General features: G+C 49.3%; 1 protein-coding gene across 1 annotated transcript in view; it reads left to right on the top strand.

Moving 5' to 3' along the window:
• TRIO (trio Rho guanine nucleotide exchange factor) overlaps positions 1-10,762 on the top strand; it is a 353,639-nt gene extending 342,877 nt beyond the window's left edge. The window contains exons 50-57 of the mRNA XM_049648759.1: positions 1,187-1,325; positions 2,061-2,088; positions 2,295-2,457; positions 2,725-2,846; positions 4,143-4,221; positions 5,920-6,120; positions 8,852-8,990; positions 9,538-10,762. Coding sequence (XP_049504716.1) covers positions 1,187-1,325; positions 2,061-2,088; positions 2,295-2,457; positions 2,725-2,846; positions 4,143-4,221; positions 5,920-6,120; positions 8,852-8,990; positions 9,538-10,086 — 1,420 coding nt within the window. The 3' untranslated portion in view covers positions 10,087-10,762. The remainder of the gene's footprint in view (positions 1-1,186; positions 1,326-2,060; positions 2,089-2,294; positions 2,458-2,724; positions 2,847-4,142; positions 4,222-5,919; positions 6,121-8,851; positions 8,991-9,537) is intronic.
• Positions 10,763-16,953: the final 6,191 nt, after the last annotated feature.

Raw genomic sequence — 16,953 nt, 5'->3', positions numbered from 1 at the left:
CATGAGTAGGGGAGGGGCAGGGAGAGAGGGAGACACAGAATCCAAAGCAGGCTCCAGTCTCTGAGCTGTCAGCACAGAGCCTGACGTGGGGCTTGAACTCACAAACCGTGAGATCGTGATGTGAGCCAAAGTCAGAAGCTTAACTGACTGAGCCACCCAGGTGTCCCTGCATTCAACATTTTTTTTTTTTTTAAAGAAAACGGAATTCAGGTGCTGATTTAAAACTCTGCCCTTCTCTGAATCTATTTGGCTGTGATAGAGATCAGCCACATGGCTTCTGGGAATGGAGGCATTGCAGGAATTTGTGATTTCTGAAATCTCCAATGATGGTGACCATGGTCATGCTCCTGTCCAAGCCCGGCAGGACCCTCGGCGGGGTGTGCGGCACACCTGGATGGGACCCCAGCACCACCCCACACCTCTGGGCCTGGAGCTTGCAACCCCCCGGGGATGCTAGGCTTGAGCTCATGCTGCACAGGGTCTCTTCCATGATGATCCCCTTGTCCCGTCTCTCCTCGATACATAGAAGTATTTTATCTTAGTACATTATTCAAGAATCCCATTTTGTACTTTGTTTTATCAAAGGGTATTCTTAGGCCTTGTATTAGGGTTCCCCAGAGAAATGGAGCCAATAGGAGCGTGTGTGTACATTCTGGGAAGGAGGCAGGTGTTGTAAGGAACTGGATCATAAGGTTATGGAGAATTATGAGTCCAAATCCACAGTGTAGACCAGCAGGCTGGGTGCCCATTTTGCTAAAGAATTCCCTCCAGCTCGGGGAAGCCAGTCTTTTTGTTCTACTTAGGTCTCCGGTTGATTGGAGGAGGCCCACTCACCACGTGGTGGAGGGCGGAGTGTTTTACTTTACCAATTAAAAATTTTAATCTCGTCCAGAAACACCCAGAACAACACTTGATCATATCTCTGGGCGTCAAACGGCCAAGAATTGACCATCATCATGGCCACTTCTGTATTTTAGTCCTTAACACTTAAGAATTTCTTGGTTTCCCCTCTGGTTTTTAAGACTCAGGGTCAGGTTTCCCTCAGCAGAGCACACTGTTCCTGAAGGAGCCTCAGTCAGCCTGTGTCCCCATAGGTGAGCTACTCAGCTCTTCTCTGATATTCTCAGGAATCACTTGCCGAACACTGGGAAGGTGTAACACTAACGACGTGTTACTTTCCCCCTAGGAAGTCAACATCTTGGCACACAGCACTCCGTTTAAGGAAAAAATCTGAGAAAAAAGATAAAGACGGCAAACGGGAAGGCAAGTTAGAGAACGGTTATCGGAAGTCTCGGGAAGGACTCAGCAACAAGGTATCTGTGAAGGTGAGTCTGAGCATCTCCAGGAACCCGTGTCATTCCGAGGGGGCAGCAGGGGGCCTGGCGCCCAGCCTCGCTTGCCACGCCCTGCCTCCCGCCAGCCACCCTCGCAGGGCTCCGGGCACAGGTGGGTACACTTGTGCGGGGAACCAGGGACACGCAGCACGCCTGACCAGGTGCACGTGTAGCTTACAAGGAACACTGCCAGCTGCCCGGTGAAGCAGAAACCAGACTCTTGCAGGTACAGCGCTGCAAAGCCGCTGTGGCACTGATTTCATCCGGGGGCCGCCTCAGCCTCGCCCGCTCCGGCACATTCCCTTGGCAGTCGCTTCAGTCAGCTTGGTTCCCGTGGTGCGACTGCCTCAAACCTGGGTTGGGAAGTGGTTGCCTGGGGAGAAAAAATCTCCCCCAAAGGGAACGCGAGGGCTCTGGGCCAGGGCACCGGCTGCCCTTCAGAAGGAAGGGGTGTGGAGACCAGCTGGACCCAGCCCACTGGATGAGAAAAATGGGCATTTCTGAGGTTAAAGGGCGTTGATGCGTTTGTGAGAAGGAAGACAAAAGCTCATCTAAATTTGGATGAGTGCATTTAAAGGCGATGAAAATGCGCTGTTTCGATACCCACGAAAACCAAGTTGTATTTCCACTCATCTTTCAGTGATAATCGTAGCCAGGGAATAAACTCAGTATACCTCAAAGCAGTTCTTGCTTCTGGTTAATATCTACGTGCTTTTTCCATTTCAGCTTCTCAACCCCAACTACATATATGACGGTGAGTTCTGTTGTCTGCTTCCTCTGGTCTCGCAGAGCGTAGGTCTATGGGGCATGGCGGAGAGGCCTCGGGTGTGCCGCGTGGAACGGGTTTTTTGTGGCGCTCCGGGTGTGGGCGGCAATGAGGGCCTCATTCGTTTGTTAGCGTTGGTGGGTGTGGGAGGGGAGCCAAGGGTGACTGGTGTCCCTGACTCCTCTCTCGTGCAGTTCCCCCAGAATTCGTCATTCCCTTGAGTGAGGTCACGTGTGAGACAGGGGAGACCGTTGTTCTTAGATGTCGAGTTTGTGGCCGCCCCAAGGCCTCGATCACCTGGAAGGGCCCTGAACACAACACCTTGAACAACGACGGTCACTACAGCATCTCCTACAGGTGAGGGTGGGTCTCGCTGGCAGTGAACATGACCTCTAGTCACTGTGACCAACACTGTCAAACTGCTTACTTAGCTTTTGCACCCTGATGCCTCCCACAAGGGCCCGTTTCATCCGGGGTGCACGATAAAAATTAAAATTCCACTTGAAATTCCTTGGCAGTACTCGCTCTCGGAATTTCCTGTGACCCCAAAGGGGGGAGGGTAGGGGTGGCCACTGGGGGAGCTGCCCCTCAGTGACCCACGGTGTCTTGTCATCTGTACGGCAGTGACTTGGGAGAGGCCACTCTGAAGATTGTGGGTGTGACCACAGAAGATGACGGCACCTACACGTGCATCGCTGTGAACGACATGGGTTCGGCCTCGTCCTCAGCCAGTCTGAGGGTGCTGGGTAAGCTGCTCCCCGAGCTGATCTGAGGCCCAGAGGCCCCGCCCCTACACAGACCCGCCCCACATACTCTGAAGTGTTTGGCAACAATCACTCTCGGGGCCTTCCCAACAAGAGCTACAAGGGGCAGACCACGGTATCTAGGACTTCCCGGGGAGGGACACGGTGAAGGCCGCTCATCACGGCCCCGGTGCAGCTGAGTTCCCGGTGCCAGCCTCTGGGTTGGAACATAGCACATTCCGTGTTCTTAGTGCTCAAAACACATCCTCCTATTTGATTTCTCTTTTATTCAATTCCTGAGTTGACACTTTGGCCCTGAGAGACTCTCCTCCAAGCTGGTCTCATGTAGACTATGAGAGGAGAGGAAGGACTGTGGCTGAGGCTCTGTGCCTGACTTAGACCCTAACGGCGTCCCTCCCGTGAGTGCAGGGGACCAGGGTAGGACCCGCGTCCCTCCGGTCCGAAGCCCTTGCTCTCTTCACTGCCCAGCAAGGCCTTGTTCTCTCTCCTCAGCTAGACTGAGCGACTGGAGGCAGAACCCATGTCCTGGGCCTTTCTAAGTCTCCTCTGGGTGCACTTGACAAGATGCTCAGGAGGCAGCACGTACCCCTTGATTTGCAGCTACTGCTTTGGCAGAAGGCCAGCTTGGCAGCACAGGACCGCCGACTTTTGTCACGTGTCCCCCAGCTGCACCAGCTCAAGGAACCTGCTTCCGAGAGCAAAACAAAAATAAAACCCTGAACTAAAAGGTGCATTGAGTTCAGGAACACCCTGTGTGTAGACAATGAACAGAAGTATCTTAGCATTTTTATCCTGTGTCTCTTCATCCCAGATATTTTAATCTCATTAAACCAGAGAAAGGGAATGTCCTGAATTTCTCAGATCATGATGCAAGGAAGAAAGAGAATCTTGAATTTAAAAGTGAAGAATCACCGGTGTTGTAATTTGTAAAAGAGGCCACAGAAACTGTCCAGGTGGTTTTTGCTTTCTAATAAATCAGTAGCACAAGCTAAAGGCACTTGGGGAGGTGGAAGATGCCACCTTGGAGACGCGAGTTGGAAAATAATGGAAAAGGCAGTGGGTGTTTATTTCTGTCACGTAAACCCATCTCGTCCTCATCCTAAGTCCCAGCCTGTCGTGTGTATTTTATGCTTCGGGCACATCTTCGTTCCTATGAGCCACAGCGGACATGCCCGGCAGCCACGGTGGCCGCCATGTTGGACAGCGCAGGCCTAGAGACCCCTTCCCCCAGTAGCGCCGCAGAAACCAAGCTCAGGGGAGGTGCTGCTCTTGTTACAGGTCCAGGGAGTGATGGGATCATGGTGACCTGGAAAGACAACTTTGACTCCTTCTACAGCGAAGTGGCTGAGCTTGGCAGGTACAATATAAAACCCAAAGCCCCTTCCGGGAGAACAGAGAGTAAGACATAACTCACTGCAGGAGTAGATAAAATCAAGTGGTGTATTTTGCCACCAGTTGGAAGTTATAGGAATTCTATTTGGAAGGTAACCTGTAATTGCCTTTCAATAGTAAACACTGAGGGTTCAGACGTTTTCAGCTCAGATTCCAGGAGACAATGAAGGCCTAAAGCCATAAGCCATCCGTTCATGCAATGACCCAACTCCTCTGCTGTGCGTCTAGGACCGAACCAGCTGTCGTGTCCTTGGGAGAAGTTGGAGGAGAGTCGCTCAAACCCTTTTTGTGGGACTTAATTCTCCTTTGGAGGCTCCGCTAGGAAAGGCTGAGTGTGCCCGGCAGACTTGAGTTGTCTGTGGAGATGTGCATTGGAGATGCGGGGCACGCCTGCATGAGCAGAGAGAGGGGCTCCTCCCTTCCAGAAGGGCAGCCAGGGCTCGGGCGGCGGTCAGCAGGGCCCTCAGGCCCTCTGGCTCGACTCTGCTGCCCATCCACACGGCTCTCCTCCACTTCTCCAGTCCTGACCCAGGCAGCAAGAAGGTCAAAAGCATGACAGCTGAGCTTGTCGCTTTTAAAAAGCTTAACAAGAAACCCCCAGAGTGGCCTCCTCCATTCGAGTGGCTGCACTGGGTCTCGTGGCTCCAGCTACCTGTGCACATACCTGCGTGTATCAGGCTGACCTGTCTGTCCGCTGTCCATCGCTGCACGGGCACACCACTTGCTGTCTCGAGGCAGCGCTGACTTACCACTTCTGGCCACGTTTGGAGTGACCGGGCAGCTATCCGCTGGTTTCCCCTGGGCTCAGTTGGCTGGGACGCTGGGCCTCTCTCCACATAGACTTTTGCCCTGGGCTTCCTCACGTGATGGCAGAAGCCGCAGGGCCTCTCAAGGCTCGGCCTCAGAAATCAGCGGCCGCACTTCTTCCGCGTTGTGTGGGTCAGAAACACCACCGGCCAGGCCAGGTTCAGGGAAGAGAAACAGACTGCCCTTCTGTGGGAGAAGTAGCAGAGTGGTGTGGCCGTTTTCTTCCCACCACAGGGTGATTTCTATTCCTTGCATTCCCCAGTACTCCCCAAATTTCATCCCATCCTATGGTAGCGGGCTCAGATTTGAGGTCCAAGACCCTATTTTCCAGGTTGGGTCAAGGTGCCACTGAGGCTTCTTGGGTGTGGCTCACTGGGGACAGCTCCAGAGGCCGTGGGTGCCGATGAGTGACCGGCCCCACACAGGCGTCCTGCAAGTCAGGCACTGTGACAGCAGTGACACTCCTTTCCAAAAGGGGGCACAGGGTGACCGGGGGCCACCAAGTGCATCCCAGGCTTCTTGACATGGTGAGGAAGGCTTTCCATGACAGCAGAGGCAGAGGCTGCCTGGTTGGTCTCACATGTCACTTCTGCCGAATTTGAGGTCAGGAGGTCACACAGGGTGAGGAGATGGAGTTTGCCTCTAGAAAGGAGAGGAGACGCATGGCTGAGGGGCTCGGAGACTGGCAGGCTTCCTCGGGGTCGTCGCGGGCCGTCATTCCTCCACGAGTGGCCAGGGAGGGCAGGGCCTGTGGACAGGGGAGGCTGCCCCGCCCCCGGTCCATTTAGGTTAACAGTTTCTTGTCCATGACAGACTCAGAGTCGTCTGAAAGTGACCTTCTTGGCATATTTTCCAGGGGCAGATTCTCTGTCGTTAAGAAATGTGATCAAAAAGGAACCAAACGAGCAGTGGCCACTAAGTTTGTGAACAAGAAGTTGATGAAGCGTGACCAGGTCACCCACGAGCTTGGAATCCTGCAGAACCTCCAGCACCCGCTGCTTGTTGGCCTCCTTGATAGCTTCGAGACCCCCACCAGCTACATCCTGGTTTTGGAAATGTGCGTACACACCCCCTTCCCTCCCCAGCTTGGGAGCCTCTGCCTCAACTTTAAGTGATCTTATTGTTGTTTGTTCTCTAAGAAGGGCAGAGAGTGGCATTTGGGGATCCACAGAACGTGTAAAATACAAAAGAAAAGCCTACTGTCAGAGACCACAGTTCTAGAGCTTTCCAGTAACGGTCGAAAGAAGTATAGTCTTTAGCGTGCGCTGTCCAAACGAGGGAGCAACCAGCCTAGCATCAGAACACCCCAGCACTGCCCAGGTTTCCTCTGGGTGTCGGCCTGGAGATGCCACCTGGTTCCCGGGATCCCCCAGAGGCCCGGCCTCTAAAGACTCATGTGCTGCGGGGGGCCCAGGGTAGACTCACTAAGAGCGAGCTCTCTCATCCCCGATGCTTTGGGCATCCAGTCCTGCCCCTCAGGGCTTATGTCCACCCCCTGCAGGATGGTCAGGACAGGGGGAGGGGGGCACCTCCAGCCAGAGCAGCCCCCCTGCTCCCCGTGGCACTCCAGGGCCTCAGTGCCATCTCAGCGAACACGTCAGTCATCTGAACAGTGAAAACTGTGACCCGAGAGCATCGGTCCTCACTCGGGGGCAGTGTTGCTCCCCAGGGGACATTTGGACATGCCCGGAGACTTGCTTGGATTCGGGGTTCCCCTGACATCTAGAGGGTGGAGGCCAGGGATGCTGCCCAGGATGGCCCCACAGCCGAGAACCATCTGTTTCAAAGTGTTAGCTGTACGGGTTTGGGAAGCCCACCCTAGAACATTCTGGCCTCTGTGAAATATAGGGGCATTTAGCTGGGTTTAAATACCTATTCCTTCTTTTTTTACTAGGGAGTCCTTTCATATATTTACATGGATTTACAACTTCTTTCCACTGGTAAAAGCAAAATATTCTGTGCCATTTAGTAGTTCCTTGATGCATTCTTAGGGGGACAGAGCAGGACAGACAGGAAGGCCTCCTCAGAGCCTCTAGGACACATTCTTCCTGACAGTGGGACTCGGGCTCTAGGAGCCCGTCATTTGCAGGGACCCCTTCAAGGCCCTGTGTTTGATTTTTCTGTGTGTTGTATTGCTTTTTGTAAAGAATCTGGAAGTGCCTTCAGAGGGCAAGGCCAGGGGAGGGCATGTGTCAAGACCATCTCCCCTGCCCCCCCAGGGTAAAGCTCTTGCTGGAGTGTCGAGGGCCTGTCGCAGCCTCCGTCTTTGGAATAGCAGACATGTCAGATGGCAGAGGGAGGACGGCAGGCCCCTGAGACGTCCCCCTACGCCGAACATCATGGGCAAAGGGCACGTCAGGGGACTTGGAGCCTGGGCACAGCCCAGTCTGGCTTCTGTCCGTGCTCCCTATCTCATTGGCTCTGTACCTGGAGCTCCTTTCTCAACCTTAGAATTTTTAAAAATCTTGTAATGGGGCTTGTTGTGGCACTAAAATGACGTCCAGGCAGAGACCTCAGTACCTGGGAAGCTCCTTTCGTACTTGAGATGCTGGGTAACTAATAGCTACTGATCATCTGGGGATTTTTCAACAAAAACTAAAGTCCTCATCAAAAGTTGGCAAGATGTCCGTTTCTGGCTTAAAATTTACGTATGTTCAGCTGTCCTTTCTTTTTAGCGGAAAACTGAATGCTTTGGTCTCACCATACTGTTAATAGGATTTTTTTTCATAGCAGATGTCTTACTACCACATTCTCCTTGATGACCTTGTTATCAGACAAATGGCTGGTTTTCCTAGAAGTTTGTTTTGCAAGCAAAGGGGGCAGCGTAGGCTGGGGTTCGGGGAGGCCGGGGCCAGACCACCGCATTGCGATTGTGGCCTTCAGTTGAAGAAGCTGGCGTGAGGACTAAGTGAGCTGACAGAGAGTGTGTCGTCCCTGGCACGCGGGCAGTGCTGTGTCAGTGGCTTTTACATCAGCAGTGATTCAAAGTAGGGAAGCCTTTTGAGTCCAGCATGAAGCGAGAGGCACCAGCTACCCACACGGGTCGGCAGGTAGTTCCTTCGGCTTCCAAGCTCCCACTTTGGGGAATGGAAACAGGGGTCATTTTGATGGAAGGCACAGTTTCAGTTACTGTCAAGGCTTCTATCCTTACAGATCCCAGAAATGGTGGGGAGGAGGCAGTCCTCCCTCCCGGGTCACAAGTGAGCAGGGTGACCACATTGTTTAGAACTCTTCACGGCTCCCCTCTGAGTTCTTATTTTAAAAGGCGCCCAGGAAGACCGTGAGCTCGGCGTCTGTGCAAATGCCCGGATTCTGGGTGGAGCAGGCTTGTCATGCTGTGGAGCCCAGGCATTAAGACCAAGTGACTGTTTTCTCATCACCCCGTGACATCAGCTCTTACATTATCCCATTTGGCCTTCCCATCGCCCATTTTAGAGGTGGTAAAACTAAGGCTCGGGGAGGTGGTATCACTTCATTCTATCCAAGAGCAGATGGCTTGCCCAGGCCGTCTCCTCAGTGTCTCAGAGGCTGGGCAGGAGCCCACATGTGCTGCTGTCTGCCTCCCCACTCCCTCTGGGGGCTGAGCGACCTTGTTCCCCGCTCGCATCCATAATGAGGTTGGAAAGAAACGACCCTCTTGATAGAGTCGCGCCTTTAGGTGGAGGTACGATTCCGAAACCCCAGCCTTGTAGGACGTTAACAAGGGGCCCACCGGCAGCCTCCCGTCTCCTGTTACGCAGGAGAGGTCAGCGCCGTGACAAGCATCGTGCGCATTCCTGCCTCCACAGGGCTGACCAGGGACGTCTCCTGGACTGTTTGGTGCGATGGGGAAACCTCACCGAAGGGAAGATCAGGGCGTATCTGGGGGAGGTTCTGGAAGCCGTCCGATACCTTCACAACTGCAGGATAGCGCACCTGGACCTCAAGGTTAGTGGGCTTCCCGGGGCCGAGGCCGGCGTGTCTGAGCACAGGGCCTCTCAGCTTCTGCACTGCATCCAGGCCAGGAGGCCCGGGGGGAGGGGGGGACAAGTACGAGGATGTGGGTAATGGGCACACGGGTCTCTTATCTCCGGTTTTAAGATTTACTTTTGATGCTATAAACGATCAGTAAAGTACTCTTCACACACTCCGTGAGTTCCGGAAAGTTCCTGTGAGTTTCGTGAGGCTGGTGTGGGACTGGTTCAGTGGCAGCTGAGAAAGGAAGGCGAATGTTTCTGTTAGTGCCGGGAGTGAGAACAACACCCAGCTTCCTAAGCCAGAGCCCTTCGGTGCGGCGACTCCACCCCGGTCTCCCGAGAGGGCTGTCCCCGACAGGCGATGCTGACTCCTCCGTGGGCCGACACGCTCTAAGTTTTGTCCCGTTTTGCGTGTGAACAGTCTCTTCCAGTCGACCTCCTGGATGCCCGTTGAGCATCGTGTGTTAAGCGTGGGATGGGGACAGATGGAAATGACCTTGTCTTATCCTGTCTCCTAGCCTGAAAACATCCTGGTGGATCAGAGTTCGGCCAAGCCAACGATCAAACTGGCTGACTTTGGAGATGCTGTCCAACTCAACACGACCTACTACATCCACCAGTTGCTGGGGAACCCCGAGTTTGCGGCCCCTGAAGTCATCCTTGGGAACCCCATCTCCCTGACCTCGGATACATGGAGTGTCGGAGTGCTCACATACGTGCTTCTCAGTGGCGTGTCCCCCTTCCTCGACGACAGCGTGGAGGAGACCTGCCTGAACATTTGCCGACTAGACTTTAGCTTCCCAGAGGACTGCTTCAAAGGAGTGAGCCAGAAGGCCAAGGAGTTCGTGTGTTTCCTCCTCCAAGAGGACCCTGCCAAGCGTCCCTCGGCTGCTCTGGCCCTCCAGGAGCAGTGGCTGCAGGCGGGCCACGGCAGTGGCAAAGGTGCGGGCGTCCTCGACACGTCCAGACTGACTTCCTTCATTGAGCGGCGCAAACACCAGAACGATGTTCGACCTATCCGTAGCGTTAAAAACTTCTTACAGAGCAGGCTTCTGCCTAGAGTCTGACCCATCCTGAAGTTCTCTCTCATTCTCTTTCACCTGCCAATCAGCTGTTAATTTGAATTTCGAAGAGAAACACAAACCAACATGACTGATGAGCTGCCGTACGTTCATCGTGTGACATTGCGTTCCGGGTGAGCTGTGCTCGGCGGTGCCCGGGGCTCAGGAGCACGCTGTGCTGGGGTGGAGGACCTTCTCGCACACTCTTCGTGAGCGGAGACAGCATTGCTGTACCACAGTCTTTTATTCAGGTTTCTGCAAAAAAAAGAAAAGAAAACTTTTTTAAATACACACGAATAGAATTTTGCAAATTTAACATTTTCCAGGATTTATTCAAGGACACGAAATGCCTATGTTCAACCACTGGTGTTAACGAACAAAACAGAGATACTGGACAGCTCTGGGGAGGACTCCCCCCTCGAGGCGGCCCTCCCCACGGCCTCGTCCAGAGCTCAGGGTCCACCTGGCTCTGAGCTTTCCTAGCCGCCGGGTCTGTGTGCGTCTCACCGGGACGCCAGACCAGGCTCCTGAAACGTGCATTCAACCTCAGACTTTTGCATAAAACTAGAATGAATCGTTCTGCTCTGATGAAATGTAGGCCTTATTTGTATATAAGACTGGTCCTGCCTTCGGTCTGTCCTTCCCTCCTTTCCCCCCCCCCCCCCCCCCCCCCCCCCCCCCCCCCCCCCCACCGCCCAGGGCTTCCTTTGGAGGAGGTCAGAGGGTTCTGCCCATCAACCCAGGACATCAGGTTGGGTCCCACCCCGATGTCCCCTCCCCCTGCTTCCCACCCCCAAGCCGTCAATCAGATTGTCGAGCAGTATACAGTCAGATGAAAATACTGTAAATGCACTCATTGGGGTTTTTTTGGTTTTATTTCATATCATGTGCAATGTTGTGGCTTTAACATTTTATGCAACTATTTATGAAGACCTCTGTTGTACCTGTAATAAATACATAGAAAAAGCACATACTTCGTACAGTGAGCTTTATGGTTTTGTGCGTGTGTCGGGGGCGGGGGGGTGGGGGTGGAGCCCTGTGCCATCAGTTCAAGGAGATTTAACTCTGCGTGAAATTTGTCAGTTTCGAGGACTGTAAAAAGTGATTTCATACTCTGAATATAAAACTGGATAATAGGGTAATGTTTTCAAATTTATTATGCTATTATTCAGAATGCCAAAGTATTATTTTTTTTCCCAAAATCGGTCTGGCCATTTACTACTTTTTAGACTTTTTGACGTTCCACTTTCTGTACAAAAATTGGCTGGATTTTGAGCTTTTGGTAAGAAATAAAAGCCAATTAAGCACTAGCCGCCTTGAGGCTGGCATCTGTGACGTCTGCGTCACTGTGGCAGAATTAATGCTGGCGTGGGGACACCTGTCAACAAGCCGCGGGCTTTCTGGGCACGCTTGAATTTTTCTGAATGTCTTTTTATCTTTGTTGTGTGAAATCCACTACGAACGAGACCGGCCCACTTCCCCAGCCAGCCAGACACCTGGGTCTTGAGCCATGAACCGGGCGTAGTTAAGCTTTGCAGCTTCCAATGTATTTTATTTATTCTTTTGTTGGGTTTTTGTTTGTTTCTTGTAAAATTGTACAGAAACTTTTTAAAAGAAATTGGATTCAAAACTGGATGTGTATTCGCAACCTCACAACTTTTATTTGTGTATTGTTTCTTTTATTATTTCAGTTAAATTTTTACATTATTTTGCATGTATATTTCTTTGTACAGAGACCTTACATGTTTACACAGTATGATGTGATGTAAATATTTTATTTTGCCATCAGTTATTTTAAAAAATTAAACATATTTGCCTGATTTTTGTGTTAGGCCTTTTATTTAAATTGGTCACTATGGAACCGAAAAGAGACACATTGCTGAGGGAGACTGAAAGGCGGGCCTCTCATGGGTCAGGCGGGGAGTTGGAGAGGAGAATGTTCTGGACTAGGAATCCGCTGTACATGGCCAGAAATGAGAGTTGGTCCGGCTCCTGCAGACTGGTTGTCAGAACCCACACTCCAAAGACATTGGCACATGAACCAGAGTTCAGCTGTTTAGAGTGGGGCTGCCCCTGGTCCTGGTTAGAATTCTATCCAAGGTACCCCAGTTCTTGATGGGCGTAGATCGCAACAAAGGGAAGAGCTCTTGCCTCCTGGCCGCAGAAGAGCAAGTTTCACGTCCAGATGGGTTGAAGAACGTGAAGCACTTGGGTGCAAGCATCAGTGTTAGGAACTGACCGATGATACGGCACCTGCCGAGGCCACGCCCCCACTCCCCCCCTCCCCCCCACCGCCAGGGGTAGCTGGCCCTCAGCGCCCACACGGGAGCCATCCAGTGCTGGGGCACTTCTACCGCAGGTTTTATTATTCTTCTGTTTGCTGGCATCCTGAAGGTAAGACAGGTGTGAAAGGACAACATTTGCGCTGAGTCCCGAAGTCACGGAGGGCGGGAGAGGCTCCCTCTCCCGGAGATGGGTGCTGCCTCGGAGGCTCAGGGGCGCCCACAGTTCCAGAGGCTCAGGAGGTCCAGAAATGCAAGGTGGGATTTACTGCGCTGCGGCCGCGAGGCACTGGGCCTCAGGGTCCCCTGCCCACCACAGTGCAGATCTCAGCAGTAGGAGCTGGACAAGGGGCCCGGTGGTTTTTCTTGTAGCTGGACACTTACCCAATGAAGTAGGTAGGCCTGTAGGATTAGCAGAACCATCTCACGAGTGAAAAATGGCCCATCGTGATTATGATCACTACCTAGAATTTTTTCCCTCAAAAATAAATTTGCTTTGTATTCTACACATTTACCATTTATAAATTCTTAAAACCCAGGGATTCCCTTTAGCTCTAAAGGGAAAAAAAATCCCCAGTGTTTTAGCCGAATCCATGGTGAGCGTTATCTTAATTCAAGGATATTAGACAATCTTAAAGGAGAGATTGTCCAACTGTCCTTGAGATCCGTCCAACTGTATGTTTCTGAGACGTGATCGTACAGACAAAAATAATTTGCGGGACTGGTAGGATTGGCCCATGTACATGATTTAACGTACAAAAGATAAAAGCACACAAATCATAAATACTTGGCTTAAATACATTTCTATACATGTATGTATGTGTGGTCATTGCCCAAAACAGAGTACAGAACATTTCCATTACCCCCCGGATTTTTCATGCCCCTTCCCTGCCAGAGGTGATCACTGTTCTGATTTCTATCATTCTTAGGTTAGTTTACCTTTGAACTTAATGTAAGCAGAATCATACAGAGTTTACTTTTTAATTTTTTTAATGTTTTTATTTTCATTTTTGAGAGAGATAGACTATGAGCGGGGAGGGGACAGAGAGAGAGGGAGACACAGAATCTCAAGCAGGCTCCAGGCTCTGAGCTGTCAGCACAGAGCTCAATGTAGTGCTTGAACCCATGAACCGCAAAATTATGACCTAAGCCAAAGTGGGACGCTTAGCTGACCACCCAGGCGCCCCTGGAATGTACTTCTTAAAATCAGGCTAAACATTATTGTCAGATCATTGCAGATACATCATACTTCATCCACAGTTGTATGAAATGCCCCCTTTCCCCGTTTTCTCCTTTGATGATGTCCTGAAAACATACCACATCGTAACCAGGATATTGATGTTGATACAGTCAAGATGCAAGGGCGTCCCTCCTGCCCGTAACTCCCCTTAATCTGTCCTTAATCTCTAGCTCTATAATTTTGTCATTTGGAGAACATTAAATAAATGGAATCACACAGGGGCACCTGGGTGGCTCAGTTGGTTAAGCGTCTAACTCTTGGTTTCAGCTCAGGTCATGATCTCACGGTTCATGAGTCCGAGCCCCTCGTCAAACTCTGCACTGACATTGAGGAGCCTGCTTGGGATTCTCTCTCTGCCCCTCCCTCCCTCGCTCGCTCGTTCTATCAAAATAAATACGCTTTTTAAAGACTTTTTTAAAATTTGAAAAATAATAATAAAATAAATTGAATTTTTTAGCTGAGTATAACTCTCTGGAAATTCATCCAGGTTTTTGAGTGGTCTTCCTTTTTATTACTGAGTAGCATTCCATGGTATGGACGTACCATAGTTGATTCACCCTTGGAAGGGTATTTAGATTTTTTCCAGCTTTCGGCTATTACAAATAAAGCTTCTAAGAACATTCGTGTGCAGATTTTTCTATGACCATAAGTATTTCTCCGGAATGTAATGTCAGTTAAGATCACATGGCAGTTAAAATCTCGGGTTTTTTTAATTTTTCATTTTTAACTTTTCCGGACTGCCATTTTACGTTCCCACCAGCAATGTCTGCGTGATCCAGTTTCTGAAAATCTGCCAGCATTTGGTGTTGTCACTGTTTTTTTTTACGTAGCCATTCTGACAAGTGTATTGTGGTGTATTATTGTGGTTTTTTAACTTTTATTTCCCCCGTGGTTAATTTTGCACGTCTTTCCATGTGCTTATTTGCCATCTGCTTCTCCTGTTCTGTGAAATGTCCCCTCATGTCTTTTGCCCATTATCTCATTAGATTGGTTTTTTTGTTAAGTTTTAAGAGTTCTTTATACATTCTAGATCCTAGTCCTTTGTCAAGACGTGGCTTGCAGGGGCGCCTGAGTAGCTCAGTCGGTTAAGTGTGTGACTTCGGCTCAGGTCATGGTTCGTGAGTTTGAGCCCCACATCGGGCTCTGTGCTGACAGCTTGGAGCCTCCTTCAGATTCTGTGCCTCCCTCTCTCTCTCTGCCCCTCCCCAGTTCACATTCTGTCTCCCTCTCTCTCTCGGAAATAAATAAGACATTTTTTAAAAAAAATTTTAAAAAAGACATGGCTTGCAGGTATTTTCTCCCATTTCATCTTTTTTTTTCTTTCTTTTTTTAACGTATATTTGAGAGAGAGAAAGAGCAAATGCACAGGAGGGGCAGAGAGAGAGAGAGAGGGAGACAGAGGATCTGAAGTGAGCTCTCTGCTGTCAGCACACGCAGGGCTCAAACCCACAAGCAGTGAGATCATGAGCTGAACCAAAGTCCGACATTTAAGCAACTGAGCCACCCAGGCGCCCCTCCCAGGATCTTTCACAGACAGAGAAAAATAGTTTAATTTTGATGAAGTCTTATTTGTCAATTCTTTCTTTTTGGATCAAGTGTTTTTGGTGTCGAGTCTAAGTTTTGTTTTGTTTGTTTTTTTATCCTAGCCCCAGATTTTATTTTATTTTTATTTTATTTATTTATTTATTTTTTTAACATTTATTTATTTTTGAGACAGAGAGAGACAGAGCATGAACAAGGGAGGGTCAGAGAGAGGGAGACACAGAATCTGAAACAGGCTTCAGGCTCTGAGCTGTCAGCACAGAGCCCGACGTGGGGCTCGAACTCACAGCCCTCATGGACCGCGAGATCATGACCTGAGCTGAAGTCGGCCGCTCAACCGACTGAGCCACCCAGGCGCCCCCTAGCCCCAGATTTTAAATCTTACTGAGATTTTTTTTTATAGGAATTGCATTAAATTTTTATATCAGTTTGGGGAGAACTGGTATCTTTATCCTGTTGACTCTTCCAATCCATGACTATGATATGGCTCCTGTTTATTTAGATCTTTAATTTTTTTCATCAGCATTTTATAGATTTACAAGTTCTTGTATATGTTTGGCTAGAATTAAATTCCAAGTATTTCTCTTTTTTAAATCAATTATAAATTATATCATACTTTTAATTTTAGTATCCATGAATTTATTGCTATTACGTAGAAATTGAAACTGATTTTTGAATATTTATTTTTTCGGCCATACTTCTCTCTAGTAGTTTTCTTTACTCTGATATCTGCTTTATCTGACATTAATGTTGTCACTCCTACTTTTCTTTCTAATTAATGTTTGCATGGTGTATCTTTTCCATCCTTCAATAGTCAATATATCTACAACCTTATATGTAAGTAGATGTAGACAGCATATAGTTGGATCCTGTTTTTTAATCTATGTCTATCTCTATCTTTAGTTAGTGTATTTGGATCATTTACATTTAATATAATTGTAATAAAAGTTAGGGCTTAAGCCTGCCCTTTTATATTTTGACTTACTGTTCTTCTCTCGGGTTTTCATTTCTCCGTTTTCTTTGACCTGCCTTCCCATGGGTTACTTGAACACTTTTAGAATCCCATTTTGATCTATACTGTTTTTGAATATATCTCTTTGTATGGCTTTGGTGGTTGCTGTAGATATTAAGCATTACGTTGTGTATGTGTGTGTGTGTGTGTGTGTGTGTAACTCATCACAGTCTGCTGGTGTCATCATTTTACCAATTTGAATGAAATGCAGAAAGCTTACCTCTCTTCATGTCGCATTATCTTCTCCAGTTTATAATTGTTTTAAATATTTCCTTTACTTAAATTTAGAATCACATTACACAATGTTGTGATCTTTTGCTTCAACCATCAAACATAATTTAGATGCCTTGATTTGCCCCTTCCTTCCTGCAGACAGAATTCTGAGTTGACAGTTCTTTTCTCTCAGCACTTGAAACATGTGGCGCCATTTCCTTCAGGCCTTCATGGTTTCTGATGAGAAATCTACAGTCATTCAAATTTTTCCCCTTATAAGGAAGATGTTTGTCTCTCACTTTCAAGATTTCTTTCTTTGTCTTTCGTTTTCAGAGACAACTCTGGATGTCTTAGCGTTGGATTTATTTGTGTTTATTCTGTCTGAGACTCACTCAAGCTTCTTCAATTTATACGTTTAGGTGTCTTGCCAACTTTGTTTTCAGCCATTTTTTCAAGTACTTTTAGGGTCCTACCTTCTTTCCTCTTCTTCAAAGACATTAATGGCATTTTTGTTTTGGCTCCACAGGTTTTCGAGGCAGTGTCCTCACCAACACCCCCCACCCCAGCCCCAAGCCACTTCCTTT

The sequence above is a fragment of the Panthera uncia genome (assembly GCF_023721935.1).
Source record: "Panthera uncia isolate 11264 chromosome A1 unlocalized genomic scaffold, Puncia_PCG_1.0 HiC_scaffold_17, whole genome shotgun sequence".
Lineage (NCBI taxonomy): Eukaryota > Metazoa > Chordata > Mammalia > Carnivora > Felidae > Panthera > Panthera uncia.
Note: the sequence above shows the minus strand (reverse complement) of the source record. Positions and strands in the feature narration are given on the sequence as shown.